The 16,009-nt window shown below is 41.1% G+C and overlaps 1 protein-coding gene across 9 annotated transcripts in view; it reads right to left on the bottom strand.

The window, feature by feature from the left end:
* lama2 (laminin, alpha 2) overlaps nucleotides 1–16,009 on the bottom strand; it is a 128,598-nt gene that overhangs the window by 2,113 nt on the left and 110,476 nt on the right. For 4 of the 9 annotated variants that reach the window (XM_069514741.1, XM_069514745.1, XM_069514748.1 and 1 more), the window contains 16 exons: nucleotides 15,831–15,969; nucleotides 14,705–14,825; nucleotides 13,675–13,830; nucleotides 13,013–13,066; nucleotides 10,101–10,252; nucleotides 9,816–9,992; nucleotides 8,213–8,399; nucleotides 6,333–6,416; nucleotides 3,359–3,471; nucleotides 1,850–1,943; nucleotides 1,511–1,606; nucleotides 935–1,015; nucleotides 645–722; nucleotides 456–534; nucleotides 244–375; nucleotides 9–139 (listed from right to left, as the gene is read on the bottom strand). In XM_069514741.1, coding sequence (XP_069370842.1) covers nucleotides 9–139; nucleotides 244–375; nucleotides 456–534; nucleotides 645–722; nucleotides 935–1,015; nucleotides 1,511–1,606; nucleotides 1,850–1,943; nucleotides 3,359–3,471; nucleotides 6,333–6,416; nucleotides 8,213–8,399; nucleotides 9,816–9,992; nucleotides 10,101–10,252; nucleotides 13,013–13,066; nucleotides 13,675–13,830; nucleotides 14,705–14,825; nucleotides 15,831–15,969 — 1,874 coding nt within the window. Of the gene's footprint in view, nucleotides 1–8; nucleotides 140–243; nucleotides 376–455; nucleotides 535–644; nucleotides 723–934; nucleotides 1,016–1,510; nucleotides 1,607–1,849; nucleotides 1,944–3,358; nucleotides 3,472–6,332; nucleotides 6,417–8,212; nucleotides 8,400–9,815; nucleotides 9,993–10,100; nucleotides 10,253–13,012; nucleotides 13,067–13,674; nucleotides 13,831–14,704; nucleotides 14,826–15,519; nucleotides 15,532–15,830; nucleotides 15,970–16,009 lie in introns of all 9 variants that reach the window. The other 5 variants (XM_069514740.1, XM_069514744.1, XM_069514746.1 and 2 more) reach the window with 2 other exon arrangements.

Here is a 16,009-nt window from a genome sequence, read left to right as displayed (position 1 = left end):
ATCTTTACCTTGCCCTGGACGATTTCTAGTCCAAGTCCATCGTTGCCCTGGTTACTGACGGCCAACAGCACCCCATTGGTTTTGCTGGTTCTAAATTCCAACGCTATGGACACATCGAGACCCACTCTGTAGGAGGAGACTAGATAAAAGAGAGATGCAGCGATTATATTCACCTTTTTGAAGAAAATGTAACTTCACAGATAATCCCCAGCATGCATGTGACGTGTCGCTCTGCGATCTCACCTGCTTTCAGGAAGCCGGTGCCTTCAAAGTAAGTGCCCGTCTCTGTGGCAACAAAACATCTTCCCACCATGTGACTGGATGTGGGTGCAGCCATGTCCAGTTTAAAGTCCTCGATGGGCCCCTCAGTGCGTCCTTAGAGGAGACGAGGGTCAAGATCAACAAAAAATACTTTCAAACAACTGCGATAAAATCCCTTTTGTAAGAACCATTACCTGTAGCAGGAGACTTGATGCTCACAGGACCTCCCACCATCTTCAGGTTACGGATGCACCCATTGATACTGTAGAGAATCTAGGAACGAAGAAGGAGGGTACCAGAACACCAGAAGGAAACACAAATGTGATGAAATTTAAAAACGTACTTTAAAACGTGTTAATTGTGCATGCGTGTGTTTTTGTTACCGGTCCGATCCTCTTAGTGGTGTAGTTCTGAGGTAACCCACCGACATACAGTGTCCCCACGACGTCCAACAGGTCAGCCTGGTGAGAAGAGGAACTTTTAATTATGCTACTTTAAAAAAAATAATTTCTATGATGATTATTTGTATGATTCACTTCATTTATACTAAACTGTATAGAAGATTTCATATGTGCGAGTGCATGCAGACAGAATAAAGAATACATAAGCAGCTGGATGTGTCTCCTGAAGATACCACGACCTGGATGACGGAGGATTTTCAGAGTGAACGTACCTTCTTCGGACTGATCATCTGTTTACTGTATCGTCCATCAACCACGAGAAGACCCCTCTGCTTGTGGCGACTCAAACGGATCTGAGAGGACAAGGAAACAGGATGTAGTTGGAAGCTGTTCATTATTATCATGTTGTTTTTCTTGATTCTCTAATCCACTGTGTAGCTATTGTTCTTGGTGACGAGCTGCTTTTATTGGATCTGCTTCTTAATCCAAATCTGCACCAAAACAAATGTTAAGATCCAGGAATTCATATTTCACTTTCAGTTCTTCAGGGATAATCAGCTGATATCTGTGTGAACAGTTTGGTATTTGTTTCACAACTGTAGTATATTGTGTCGCTATATACTTTGTTAGGTGAATACCTCTTGATTGGATACACGTAGTTATGGGTAAAACATTTCAACTGTTTAGAACGACAATGTTTCAAATAAACCATTAAGTTTGTCCAACCACTTTTCTTTTTTCTTTTATATTTCCACTATAAGAACTAGATGTACACGTGTAGGATTGTTTGGCCGTGCCAGATGTACGAGTGTCATCGAAGCGTTAATTATTAAATTGTAATGAATTACCTTGTGCCAGGACCCGTCGTTGATGGAGAAGGGAACACAGCCAGATATGTTCCCGTGACCAAGATCGTAACCCAGACAAACATGTCCATCCTTGATCTGCAGGACGAGAGAATCACAGTTGACATTTCTTCTTAGTAGAACAGTTAAAGGCTCTGCGAAGGAAAGACTAAAAACTTTAAGGCAAAAAAAAAAAGAGGAATAGGGAGGTGATCCTTCCAACGTAACCAAAGCAGTTTCTCTCAGGTACGAGAGCCAATCAAGTCGTATATCAACATGGATTTACCTCAAGAAACAGAGGGTCAGTGGTCATTTTTGCAACAACAGAGCGATGGTGGATACCTGTATGGAAACGTAGTCGGCATGGTTGATTCTCGCCATGTAGAGAACAAGCCCAGACTCCTCCTTCGTCCTCAGCTCAAACTCTAAAATAAGTCTGACACACACACACAAACACACAATGAACAGTGCAAATACACAAGTGAAACAGTTTATATAGACGAGGTAATTCCATATATTAAATTTGTATCCAAGCCCATGTCACATTTGGGGAACACAGGAGATGAATTATAGTTTTAAGTGGGTCGGACAATCGATCACGTGTTCCATCGTTAACAGAAACACAGACTGACAAAACTGCTCAGAGAGAATATCCACGAAATAAATGTTTGATCACCACAACAACCAAAATCCTACTGATCTGTTCCAGCTCATCTAGAGACTTTCAGAGGATCTGTACGGACTTTCTTTCTTTCCTTCCATCAAAAGTTTACAGAACACAAAGGTTGTTTGTGGAGTTGTTGGTCCAGTCAACAACATGTCGATCATTTCAACACATTCTTACTTATTCAGTGAAAATTGTATCTCTGGATTTTAACCTGCCGGTAGAAATGTTATCCTGTCCCAACTATCACTCACTCACTTCTGTTTCCCTTTAATTATTTAAGACTACGCTCCTCGGTGTGAGTCTGAGGATAAAGCCTAACAAGCTTCACACAAACACACACAAACACACACGGGTCAGGATGTGCAATGTTGAGTATGTTGTAACTGACAGGCTCATAGCTGCATCTGTAGTGGTACCTTTACTTCCCTTGAAAAAAAAAACTTTTGTATTCCACAGCTATTTTTAATTACTTTAGTAATTAAGATTTATATAAAAAAATATCAAATACAACAGCAAAATTAATCAGCTAATAAATCAGTAAAAATACTGTCATTTAAAAAACTAAGGAATAGTTTTTATTACAGACGAACCCATGATATTTTGGGGCAGATCCGGAAAATCCAGATATTAATTTTTCACTTTTTTTGACACTTTTTTAACTTTTTCGTTGATTTCTCGGAGAATAATTCATTGATCTAGATGAAACAATTTTTAGATCTATACGAGTGTTTGCAATTTGGTGCTAATAAAAAACTGAATTTAGTCTATTTAAATCTAATTGATTATTTTTTCCTGAAGAGGAGAGTGTGTCCTTCTTCTTCTTTGTTTGTTAGTTAGCAGGAATTCACAAAAACTTCTTTTGTGGAGGGACAGGTCCTGACCCGAGGAAGAAGCTATTGAATCTGGGAGTTGATCTGTATAAATGGGTGGATCCAGGGCTTTTTTCTCTCAATTTTCTTTATGGCGAGATACGACGTTATCCTTAGCTTCTCTGAGCTCCCTTGCAGCTGAGAAACTTTAAAAGTTTAAGGTGCATTTGCCATGAGTTTTTAAAAGAGAATCTTTTTGAGACTTGTTATATATATGACTCGTATCTATTTATCTATCACCCTTAAATAACTAGAAATCTGCACAAACTTCTCAGTGAAAATCAACAGCTGTGATGTTTCATTCGGAATATTTACCTCTCTCTGACTTTGGCATCGTCAAAGGTGAAGCTCATGTGGCTTTTCCTGCTGAGTCCGAACTGATAGGCCTTCTCCAGCGCCGTCGGGGCCACAGCTGATGCACACGAGTCCTGGAGATTGGACATAAGGTGTCAGTTGCATTGACAGGGTTTCACCACACTGCTCCTGTTGCCTCTTGTCAACAGGAACCTTAACACCGGGGGCCGAATACACGTCAATCAAACTAATAGGGTCTCTGCGTCTGACGTGCAGGGAGCTGACGGGACGGTTGGTCATCGAGGTTGGCCTTAAAAAAAAATACAGCATAAAGTAATGAAGAGCAAACAAAGATAAGTGATTGAAGATTTAACTTTTGCAATAAGTAAATATTGTTCATTTTAAAATGAACCTATGATATATACAAAATAAAACGCTGGGTGATGAAGTCAAACGTGAAATTCCTTGTTTGTGAATATTTCAGACGCAGCATATGGCTCGTTAAAAATCTCTTTGATTGTGATCGACTTTCATCACTGTTTTCTTTTTGTTCTCCATTTTCAAATCACCATCAAACTCTCCCGCGTTTCAATTCCCATGAATCCAGCTCATATTTTCATTTCGTCTGAACCAATCGCAGCGACGACAGTTTGATTCCCGTTTGATTTTCACTTAAATTAACAAGTACAGTGGTGTTTCACAGTGCAGTTCCACCAGTGGCCACACGGTGTTAGTGTTGTAATGCGTCTCCTCTCTTTTTCTTTCCTCTCTCCTCCACCTGCCGCAGCTTCACTCCTCCTCTCACTTCAGTCTCTTCTCCTTTCGTGTCACGTGTGTCCTCCTCTCCTCCCATCTGCTCTTCCTTTCCTCTCCACTGCTTTATTGTCATCTACAGTTTCATTCCCTCACATCTTCTGCACTTTCTTTTTCTCGTCCTAATCTCTGTTGATTCTTCCAACAACTCCTCCTTCATCTTTTCTGCTCCATCCCTTCTTCACATCTTCCTTTCTTCTTCCATCAGTTCAACTTTTCACTGCTCTTCTTAAATAAATTTAAAAATCCTGGCTCCTCTTCACCTCTCACCCTCTATTTTCCTTTACGCTGATCTACTCCTCTTCTGTTCTTCTTTCTTCCCTTTTTCCATCAGTCCTACTTTTTGTCAAATCATGTTGTCACTTGTTTTTATTTCATCTCATTCTAATTATTTTCCCTCCGTTCATTCTTGCTCTCCTCTTTTTCCCTTCTCCTGTTGCTGCCTCCTTCTCCCTTGTTCTCCACCCCTACACTTCCTTTAACCCTCCTCCCATATTTGTTAAATTTTCTCTCTCCTACCTCTTCTCTTCTTCTTCCTCCGACCTTTTACACCTTGCTGCATCTCCTGTCTTCCTTTTCCATGCTCCCTTCACCTTCCTCTTTTATTACTCGCACTCTTCTTCACAGCCGTCCCCTCCGTCCATCACCTTCAGGTGAAGGAAGAGGAGACGGTGCTTCCCTTTACCTCTTTTCCCGTTTCTACTTCTCTCTTCATGATATAATAACAATACCATGTGCTCCACTCCCCTCGTTTATACACATTCCCTTGTTCTTTCACCCTTTCTTCCCTTTTCCCCTCTGAATCTACAGTATCAGTTTGACAAAGCTGCTCTGCTGTACCTCCAGTGTGAGTGCGAGACAAGTTAGAGAGAGAGTGTGTGTGTGTCTTAATCTCCTCTCTCCTCTTGTTCTCTTTCAAGTGAAGACATTCCCCACACCGTGACCTTGCTTTGTTGCCGCTGACACTCACCTCTTATCGCTCTCTGTCCTTATATCTGCTCCTCCTCCTCAACCTCCCTCTTTTTTTCTACCCCTCTTTCTCCATCTCTCCCCATCTAACAAAAGGGCCGACGTCACTCGCTCAGAACCCTTTCCTCAAGTCTCCTTTAATTCTTCTCTTCCTCTCCTCCGTCTTTCCATTAAGCCGACAAAAGGCAAGTGGCGCTCTGTGCAGAGAGATTCTCCTCTCTCCCTCCACGGCTGCACCTTTTCTCTCAGCCCCTCTGTCTTCTAGCCTCTTTCATCCGCCTCTTCCTCTCTCCCTTCCTCTCATCCCCCCGAGTCTTTCCATTAAGCTTACAATAGGAAAACTGACTTCCATTCAGAGTGGCTAGTGTCTGGTTGGAGGTCACACCAATACAATCTGAAGTCATTTAGTGGAGATTTTGTGTGTGTGTGTGAGTATAGGTGAGGCCAGTGTGTGTGTGTGTGTGTGTGCTCTTGGAGTCCCTGCTCTGCTTATTGTATTTCAGCTTTCAGACTCTATTGGCCTCTGACAGTAACTAACCTCTGCCACTAATACTTTACTGCTCAGCTCATTTTAAGACCTTGAACATCAGCACATCACTTAATAGTGTTTCACACTTTAGTTTTGATTTTAAACTACAAACGCTCACGGCAACTTGACCTGAATCAAGATCCAAAAGAGCCAAGTTAAAGCTTAAAGGGCAAAGTGTGTCATTTTTACAATAAGCACTTGAAAAAGATGTAGCTATGATTTGGGTCAGCGGCTGAAATGACCAGGGTTCTCCTTTGTCATTAGAACTTATAAAAGAAACTCTTTCTCACGGCACTTGGAAAAATATCTTTTAGCTCATACACTTCTATGTTATATCATAAAAGTTTTGGTTATAGCTCTCACCGCTCGACTCTATGCTGGCACCAAACAGCAGGCAGACAAAAAGTAAGCTAACTGGTGAGTGCAGCATTTAGTTGCTTAAAGGTTCAGTGTGTAGAGTTTAGTGACATCTAGTGGTGAAGTTGCGTGTTGCAGCTGAATAGCCCCTCACCTCACCCTCCCTTTCCAAACATGATTCCTTTCACCCAAATCTTACACACTGGACTTTTAAGTGTGAGGCGACAGTGGTCGATTGTTCAGGAATCAATACTTGGATGTGACCGTATTGAACTGTGTGTGTGTGTGTGTGTGTGTGTGATTGTGTGTGTGTGTGTGTGTTTGTACCAAGTCGTCGCTGGGGTCCTGTTTAGGGGGCAGGGCAGTAGCAACAGCAGGTATGGTAGCAGGCGGAACAGGGGGCGTGGCCTCCTGCAGGTCAGCAGTCAGGAAGTCGGGAGGGAAGTGGATTAGTGGCGGAACATACGACCAGAAGGGCGACAGTTTAATTCACACGCACACGTCAACTACAGGCAGGTAATGATGCTGAGAAGGTGAAAGGTCAAAGACAGTGAAGGACCGAGGTCTGCGACAACAAGGTTTATGACTTTGATTGTTTACTTTAGAGCTGTAATTACATATGACATACATGTACGTACATCCTGTCTTCATCACCTACATGGGTTGTGTCCACCTCTACTTGACTCTGTTTGGTTTGTCAACAGGCGTAAGTCTGACATTGGTTTGTCATAAAATTCGGCAGGTAACAGTCTTTCTTGAACGGACAAAACAAATGGTGCCTTTTTTGACCAGATAAATTAAATGAAATGTTACATTAACCACAATTTTATTAAAAAGAATTACAAGAACCGAAGATGAAATTAAATTGACTTTAGAAACTTAAATGCTGCAGCAAAGACTACAGACAACAGACGCTAGTTTTAATTGTAATGCAACCCACTATTTCAGCACTCGAATTACAGTTTGCAGGGGTTTCATGGGAAATAAAAAAAAAATTAAGTTGATGCTGTTTGAAATCATTTGGGGAACACTGCCCTAAAATCTTAAAAATAGCATTACGAAAAAAGTCTTATAACAGTAATGAATTATGTATTAACCAAGGAACACTACATGAATCTATAAATTCAAAGTTGCTAGAAGAGTTTGAATTGTATAACAGCGGTTTAGAATATCATCTGATTAACGTAGTATTATGTTTCAATCTTTCATAAATATCAAATAAAGATACGCACACTGTTTTATAAATATCTTACATTTATCTCTGAAGGCTGGTGAGACATTAGCTTCCTCGCTATAAATTGTCGGGGCTTGAATATAGAGCTATTCACTATAGGCCTGAAAAAGGTGAATTATAAGAGGAAGTCAGCGAGTGTGAAGGGTTTGAAATATGCAGCCTACCTTCGGCTTCAGTTAGAATGTAGATGGCGGCTGAGAAACTATGACTTTGCACAGCCTGGGCTCTATATCATAAGGCGGATGAACTTGCAGCCCATAAAGCAACAAACCCCAGAGTTATAGCAGAGCTGCCATCGCCCTGTGCTTCATGATCAATGTCCTTTTAGAGGCGCAGTTTAGCAGGTAACTGGGTGACTGATAACCTATGACTGCCGTAAGACCTGTAATATATTCAATCTGGGAGATATACCTCGCCTACCCCAATAAGTGTGAAATGAATGACTCGCCGCCTGCCAGCCTCTTTGCATAGTGTCTCGATGTTAGCCCAGAGTGTTTTGGCACCTGTGAGCCCATAAAGCATTAAATGGCATGCACAGTTAGCCTGGCGCAGCGCGGTGGCTCCGCACTGTATGACAAGCTGCCAGAGGTGGAGTTTAGTAGCTCAAGGCTAAAGGGACTATAAAGAAAAGTTAATGGGCTGTTCAACTGCCGCGTGATGAAACGCTATGCTAACACGCCGAGGCCACGGCTGCATTTCATCACAGAGAAGCAGGAGTGTGTTTGTGTCCGTGTGAGGAAGAGGGGATAAAAAATATGCTGCAGTAGGACATGTGTGCACATCTGTAAACGTCTGCACGTCTGTTTTACGGTGCCTAATGTACATGTGCTGCCAAAACAAAGCTAATGCCCGTTATATTACTGTAACTAAAGACCCGTAATCTATGAAACATTAAATTAACAATTAAACCAACACCAACAAAGGGCTAGTGGTCTAAGTGCTTTGTGTTCCCGTGTTAGTTTGATCCACTTACAGCAGGAGGCCCCGGAGTGGGTGTAACAGGGTCTGAGGTCAGTGGAGGACCAAGTGGCGTCGACTCCTCCTTCTCCTTCTCGGGCTCCTCTTCACCCGGCAGAGGAGGCAGAGGTGGCGGGGCGAGGTTGGGGCACTGACCGATCTCCGCATTCACAAAGGACACAGGCAGGGAGAAGTCGGACAGACTGAAAGGTGGACAGAGTAATTTTAGTGTCAAAGATGTTTGACAATGGGAGGAAGTAGAGACACGTCGTCCATCTTTATGTACGGTCTACGGTCTGAACACATCGTGAGGGTCAGAGTTCAGGGCCACAGTGCACTGACAAGGTCTCTTTTACAATCGTACGACCAAAGCGAGAGCTACTTGAGAGAAATAAAAACAACAACATACGATACAAATAAGGTTTACTCCCACAGAATGAACACACAACTGTATGAAAGCCCACTGACAGGTGTATGTTAAGAAGAAGTTACAGTTATGGTGTGGTGGGGCGACAGAGGTGAAATGAGGTGAGCGATAACAAACAGACACAAACATAAACACACAGACATAAGAGAGGAGTGTAATATGAGTTATGAGAAGGTTTATGATGTTGGACAGCTTCATTACTGTTGTGGAGATGATCATCATCATCAAACACATCATCATGACCTCCTGCAGTCGTTAACTACGCTTCGACCCGACTGTGTATGGGGTCAGAATTAGGCCTGTCGTCCACTGCCAGAAAACAGACAGATGATTGGACAGGGGAGCTGCAGCTGTCCTGTGTGAGCGCTGCTGCAGAAAGTTTTAAGGGGAGTATTTTGAGTTTTTATTCTAAAGGAAATTGAAGTTAAGAAACCTGGAGCTGGAGCTGAGAGAATATTCTGACGTGAAAAGATCACTGTTGTTTTGGCCCATTCATCTTGTGATGTAAGAACCGCTCTACACTGCTGATAAAATCAAAAACAAATAATCTGGTTATTTCAAATTCTTCTTTGGGCGAATCAGATCACAGCACAGTTTGACAGGTCTGCAAGGATGCTGTGTTATTTGTCACAACAAAATCTAGCAGGTTTTTACTGAGACTCTAGAAGTTTGGGCCATTGAGCCATATAAAATTCACGATGAGTGTAAAAACATGCAGATAAGAGGGATGAATATTTATAGTAATATTTATGCTGTTTAATTTAGTAAAATTTAAAAACTCTGCCCAAGTACCACAAACTGACAATCACTAGTCCAATATCTTTAGTATCAATTAATGGGCTGATCATTTAGGTTTAAAAATGTGCAGAGAGAGAGAAAACATCATTGTTTAACATTTATACTTCTTTGCTGTTTTTACTTCATCCAGTTTAGATTAGTGCTACAGAAATAAGGTTTATTAATTTAATTTAATTATTATTATTTATTATTATAAAGCCTTAAAATGTATTATTTTGTCTCAGCTACAAAAAATTTAATTAATTAACAAACAAAGAAAAGCATCAACTTTAACAAGGGAATCTTTGGTATTTTTGCTTTGTACTCACTGTAGCTGTATTTTAATTTCAAGAAAGATGCTATAGATATTATAGCTCCCTGTTACACCTGGCTGTCTTTGGATATTTGTACGTACACAGCGTTGATCATGAGGTTCCATATGCATCCTTGGAATGGGACGTTGGCTCTGTTGGACGTCTGCTCCACTTCTGCAGGAATACCACCGAGGAAGATCTGCTGCAGGGTCACTGGTTGGTCGTTGGGAAGCGTTGCCTCCCTCTTCGCCTCCTCATCAACCTGAACCACAAAGGACCTGAGAATAAAAACACACATGTTGCGTCTCAATAACTTTAGATGAATTTACATTCAATTGAAGGAAGCAGAAACGTACAGTGAACAAATACGATATACGAACACCAACCTGCCAGCCAGCCTCTCGATGCGCAGTGAGTGCTCCTTCCCATCATTCAGTGCTCCTTGCTCAGGTCGTCTGATGACACGTCGCGGACTGTGGCTGCCGGTGAACACCAAAACCTCCAGAGAGCCTTTGTTCAGCATGACTGAGAGGTAGGGCTGCAGGAGACAGAGGCAAAGTTCATTAGCTGCAGAAAAGCTGCAGAAAAAGTTTGTCACCGTAACACCAAGAATAGACGTGCATCAATTTTCAAATTGCTGCTGGCATGACTGGACTACATGACCACAGTAAATTTAAGCAACTTCACAGAGACGAACACGTAACGACCGTACGAACACAGCCAGCGGAACATTGTGTTTGGCTACCTGATCATCATCAAAAAAATTTAAATATAATATTTACGAGCATCAAAACGAAAATCAACCCAATCCCATTAATTAATATGTTTGCTTGTTCAATAGAATCATATTGTTTCTCTTAACTTAATGCAATTTATTCAACATTTGTCAGGAAGAGGAGAGGAAGAAAAAAGAAGGACCATTGGGAGAAAACAGACACGATGTGAAGGGAGGAGAAAAGACAAATAGAACGGAGGAGAGACGGTGGATTAAAAAGAAGAGAAAAGGGGAGATGAGTGAGGGTTGAGGGGAATACAGAGAGAAACTGGGGGGAAATGAGAGAGGCAGAGAGAGGAAAGGATAACAAGAGATGAGAGGAACAGAGAGGAGAGGATAATAGGGGGAAGAGATGAGAGGGCAGAGAGCAAAGCAGAGAGACAGAGACGGGGAGAGAGAGAAAGAGGGAGACAGACAGAGAGGTGCTGGAGAGCAGTGGTGCAGGGTCAGGCTAATTTGAATTTTAATTCACTGTGTGCCAGAGGGCGAAGTGGGAGACAATTTACCACCTGAAAATGGAATTTCAATTTGAGGTCGGGGACAAATTGAACTGAGATGTAGCTACAACATGCCTCTCGCTCTGCCGTCTCTCGCACACACACTCACACACACACACACACACACACAGATGCAAAGGCACATGCACACACAGGGAGGTGCACAGCTGCAGACACGTGTCGCACATACAGAGGCGTACGATCACGCATGAACTCACACGTACCTTTACATACTGAAGGAAAAGATGCACAGAGACACACACACACGTAGAAAAGCAAATACGCAGCAGAGCGTGGAGCTAACAGGCACGAAAACACACATTTACATGCACTCACATATGTTCATGAGAAAATCATCATGTGCAACATTCACACAAAACACACACACAACTCTGCTAGCTTCACTAATCTGACTTCAAAGTAAAGCGCTAAAAGAAACACTGAAACCAGCAAAAAGTATAAAATGTGTTGTTTGATCTAAGTGAAACTGCAGCGACAAGAAACAAACCACAAATAATGTCTGCCTGTAATAATCTGCATAAGTTGTGACAACTTCATCACATCGAATTTTGTTGGAAATACTTTAACACTGGTTGTCAATTTGTGTTTTTGTAAATTGCAACTGAACTTTTTCGAAATGTCTTTGCTTCGTTGTTCTGAATTTATAGAGTAGTACTGAGTCAATGGGTAAAATTATCAATAGTGAAGACAGTGACTGATTAATCTGCTGAAAAACAACTGAAAATACTGGATAAAAAAAAATCTTGAATCTTCTTTTGCTTGTTAAACTTTTGCGATGATTCAAGCTGTTAAATCTGGTTTCTGAAGCTACAGCAGCTTTGAGCCTCTCTCTATATAAAGAGGCTTCTTCTGAGGATATGGAAACTTTATTTCACACTCAGATCTTCTTAAGTCTTGATATTTTATATGATGAGCATTTCTACATAAAATCTGTTCTTTCCTCCCTCATCTTTTCTTCTGCTCACTGATATCTTTTATTCCCTTATTCTGCTCCAAGTTTCTTTCCCTCTTTCTCCTTGTCTTTTTATCTGTGTCCTCTGTTTATTCTCTCCATTCTGCCGACTATCATACCCTCCCCATCTTTGCATTATTCCCCTTCTCCTCTATCCTCACATCACTTCTCTCCTCAGCTCAGCTCTTTCTTCTCTATCCTTCCTTTCACCTCTAAATCTCCCTCCTCCATCCCTCCATCCTTTGTCTTCTGTCTCCGTCTCTCTGTCCCTCTCTAAAACATCCATTAGTCAGGGCCAAGTTGAGTTGATGGTGTTTTTAACCTCGCTTAACCTTTCTGCACGCGCACAGAATCACACAGAACCACACACACACACACACACACACACACACACACACACACACACACACACACACACACACACACACACACACACACACACACACACACCCTGCCTGCCAGTATAGTTAGCAAAAATAGATTTATGCGCCCAACAACCAGTGATGATGGATAAGCTAAAGGTAACCTCTGTCCTCTCTCTCTCTCTCCCTCACACGTTCACACACACACTTACATAAACACACACACAAACATTTTGCATTCATGTGAGCAACACTAAGCTACACATAAAGTACACAAATGCACACACACAGAAATGCCTTTTCCATATGAACGTATTTGCAAACACAACATTTACATGATGAGCACATGATGTTTCCAGCCCAGATAAAATAAAAATAATTATTTATTAGTGATCGGTCCAGAGACTTTGTTTTTGTGTGTGTGTGTCAGTAAGATTTTCTTAAGCTGTAAGAAAATCTAATCAGTGAGACTGCCAGCAAACTTACATCTCATTAATATGCACTCATGGAAAATTCAAGAAAAGGTGATGGTGTGTGTGTGTTAGTGTGTGTGTGTGTGTTTTCTCACGTGTGTTTTGGATAATCCATTTAGTCCAGTTGCCAACAAATGCAAATCTCATTAATATGCACTCATGAAAATGTCATTGACTCAGGAGAAGAGGGCAGCACTTGAACATTAGTGTCAACTCACCTCCCCCGACTGTCGGCGTCGCCTCTTGGATCCGAAGATGTTGGAGTTTCTGGTCTGTGGAGGAGAAATTTAGATTGAGGATGAATGGATGACATTTATTTTGAGGTTTCATTAGTTTCCCAATCAATTCTTAGAAACTCAAAGATATGCAACCGTTTTTTTGGAAAGCTTTAAAAAAAAAGAAGAAGAGATTTGTGTATTAAATGGAGTTACTGAGTTTTTACTTTTCAGATGGATGATAGTTTAAATGACTATAAAATCAATAGAATATATTTTTTAACAAATTCCCGTCACCGGAAAGGAGATAATGAGATAATAACAAAAGATGTCAATCAAACTGCAAGTTTAGAATGCAGCTGTAATTAAACCTCATAAAGGGAAAGAAACTTTTGTTTTAATTTTATGAGAACCTCTTGAACTTGTTTCATCTCCTTCCACAATGAATTTAAATCTTAATTGTGTAATCTAAGTTAAAATAAAGTGCAGCTTAGACTTAGAGTCTTTAATGTAGTACAAGGTTCATATTAATTGAATAATGCTGAATATTCATAGGTTTAAACGGAGCAATTTATATTTTCCCATATTTAGTCCTGAATTCCGTAACTCACTAGTTGGAAAGTTTTGATTCAATCTTAAATGAACAATAACAGATGAAACAGAACCTGCAGGCCGAGGGGCGATGCTCCGCCCACTGCCAGCAGTATGGTGCCGGTGTCGGCCAGCGTGCTGAACGACAGGCTGATCTCTGTGCCGACCGCCAGCGACAGTCCGCCCAGCTCCATGTATCCTGGCTTCGAGAAGCTGACCGTGTACAGGTTCTGAGAGACAGAGATTCACATAGTTGAAGAAGAAATGGAGTCAAAATCTAAATTATGTGACCGGGACAAATTTCCCATGAGGATTTAATCAAGTCAAGGTTTCGCTCATAAAAGAGACAACTTTTAGAGGAATGCTGTTTGACAAAAAGTTGCTCAATGAAAACATACACACACACACACACACACACACACACACAGAGTGGTTGCTAAAGGAAGAGAATAGGCAGATGAGAGAAATTGAGAGACCTTCACTTGAGACTCTCAACCCTGGGCCTTTATAATCCTGCATACAGCCTTTATGCAGTCTGTGAGCATGGCTTCATATTTGTATGCATGAATGGTGCAAGTGTTTGGAAATCACGCTGAATGACTTCCATTGGTTTTGAAAACATCGCTGTAGAATCAAGTGGACACGTGTTTGTGTAATTTAGAGGAAAACATGCATGAATGATGACAAAATAAAAGGCCATTGTGCAGTTGTGTGTGTGTGTGTGGCCTCAGCAAATTGAAATGAAAATGATGAATACTAAATTAAAGCAGCATCAATATTAAAAGAACTATGCAGAGTTGTGGCTTTTTGAAAAGTGTCTTTGCTTCTTTCACACCAGCATGATAACTGAGCCTCACACTTAGCGTCTTCACTCACTCCTTAAAACTATATATACATTTAATATGTATATACAATAAAATGTTTAAACATGGTGTGAAAAGCTTTATACTTTTTTTGATATCATCAGTTGCTCGTGCGATTTAAATTGCAAAAAGAAAACCCACTTAAGTTTTTACAGAACACGTAAACTACTGATATAAACCACGGAGAAACAGTGCAATATACAATACAGGATATTAACGCAAGCAGAGAGGAATTACTCACCTCTACATTACATCCTTTAGTGACTCCGGTATAATCTGAGCTGCTGAGGAGATTATAAGGAGTTCTGGAGACTTCAATCTCCCGGAGACAGCCTGCGTAACGCTTCAGAGTGATCTCGGACCTATACAGAGGTTCAAACGATTTTAGTATTGAGCGTTTTTGATACTGGGAAAAGTCCGCGGACTTTCTTGTCTCTTATTGCCAAAGCTGAGCGGCATCATTTAAAAATATTGAATTACAGCAGCAGTGAAGCTATTGCATCATGTATCCAGAAGCAGAGTGAATGCTACAACAGGAATAATCTGAATATAGTGTTTGTCCATATTGTCCAAATCAATACATTTTGACTTGTTATAAGAATCAACTTTGAATTAAAATGATCTTGATGTAATGTTGATGTCAGGCTTTGTTCAGGCAGAATCCCACTGAACAAGATTTCAGCCCTGGATTGTGAATCAGAGCCACGTTTTTTGTAGCATAGCAAAACTGTAGTGCTACAAAAACTCAACACTTACATCCACACCTAAAACACAATTTAAGTAGGATTATGGCAATAACGCCTGTAAAGCAGAGTCATAACTGTGAGAAACTGCCTCTTAATGTTTCTGGGTAGGAAAATGTCAAATTCAGATTAATAACAGCAAAGAGAAAGAGCTTTCCAGCCGCCGTGTGGAGGAGCAGGAGGCTTCAGGGGCCACGACACAAACACACACATTCACTCTGGGCTACACAGCAGCATCATCAGCACAGGTAGGCCTCATGCAGAGGGTAATGATCACTGTGTGTCTATGAGATTTATTTATTCATTTATTTACCTGGCTGTCATGCTGTCGAGACAAAACAAGATATTAAAGCGTTAACACACTTTGCAAAACTGCTGCTCTGCTTTAATGACATAATTACCAGAGGTTCAGGCTCCTTGGTCATGAAAAAAGTCTCAGTAGCTTGATTTTATAGGAATTAAATGTTTTAAGTATCTTCAAAAACTAAAGATTCTGCAAACAATCGAATGCAAAACAATGAATTCACTTACAGGACATATTACGACCTTCTTTAGGATGGGTCCTTCTGCATGAAAGTGACCACGTGGTGAGAATGAATTACATCAGTGCATATGTGTGTGTACCTGTAGTTTCCAATCGTCGGCAGACCTCCAAAATAAATTTTCTGATGTTCCTTTAAGTTCAAACCAGTAGCTGAACCCGGAGATGTGGCCACTATCTTTTCCTCAGCGCTGCTGTTGATGTCCACCACAGTCACCGTGGCTGTGTAAAACAGTCAAAGACACAGAATCAGGAACACAAC

Source organism: Paralichthys olivaceus, chromosome 19 (genome assembly GCF_024713975.1).
Source record: "Paralichthys olivaceus isolate ysfri-2021 chromosome 19, ASM2471397v2, whole genome shotgun sequence".
NCBI classification, from domain to species: domain Eukaryota; kingdom Metazoa; phylum Chordata; class Actinopteri; order Pleuronectiformes; family Paralichthyidae; genus Paralichthys; species Paralichthys olivaceus.
This window is presented reverse-complemented; position numbering and strand designations above follow the sequence as displayed.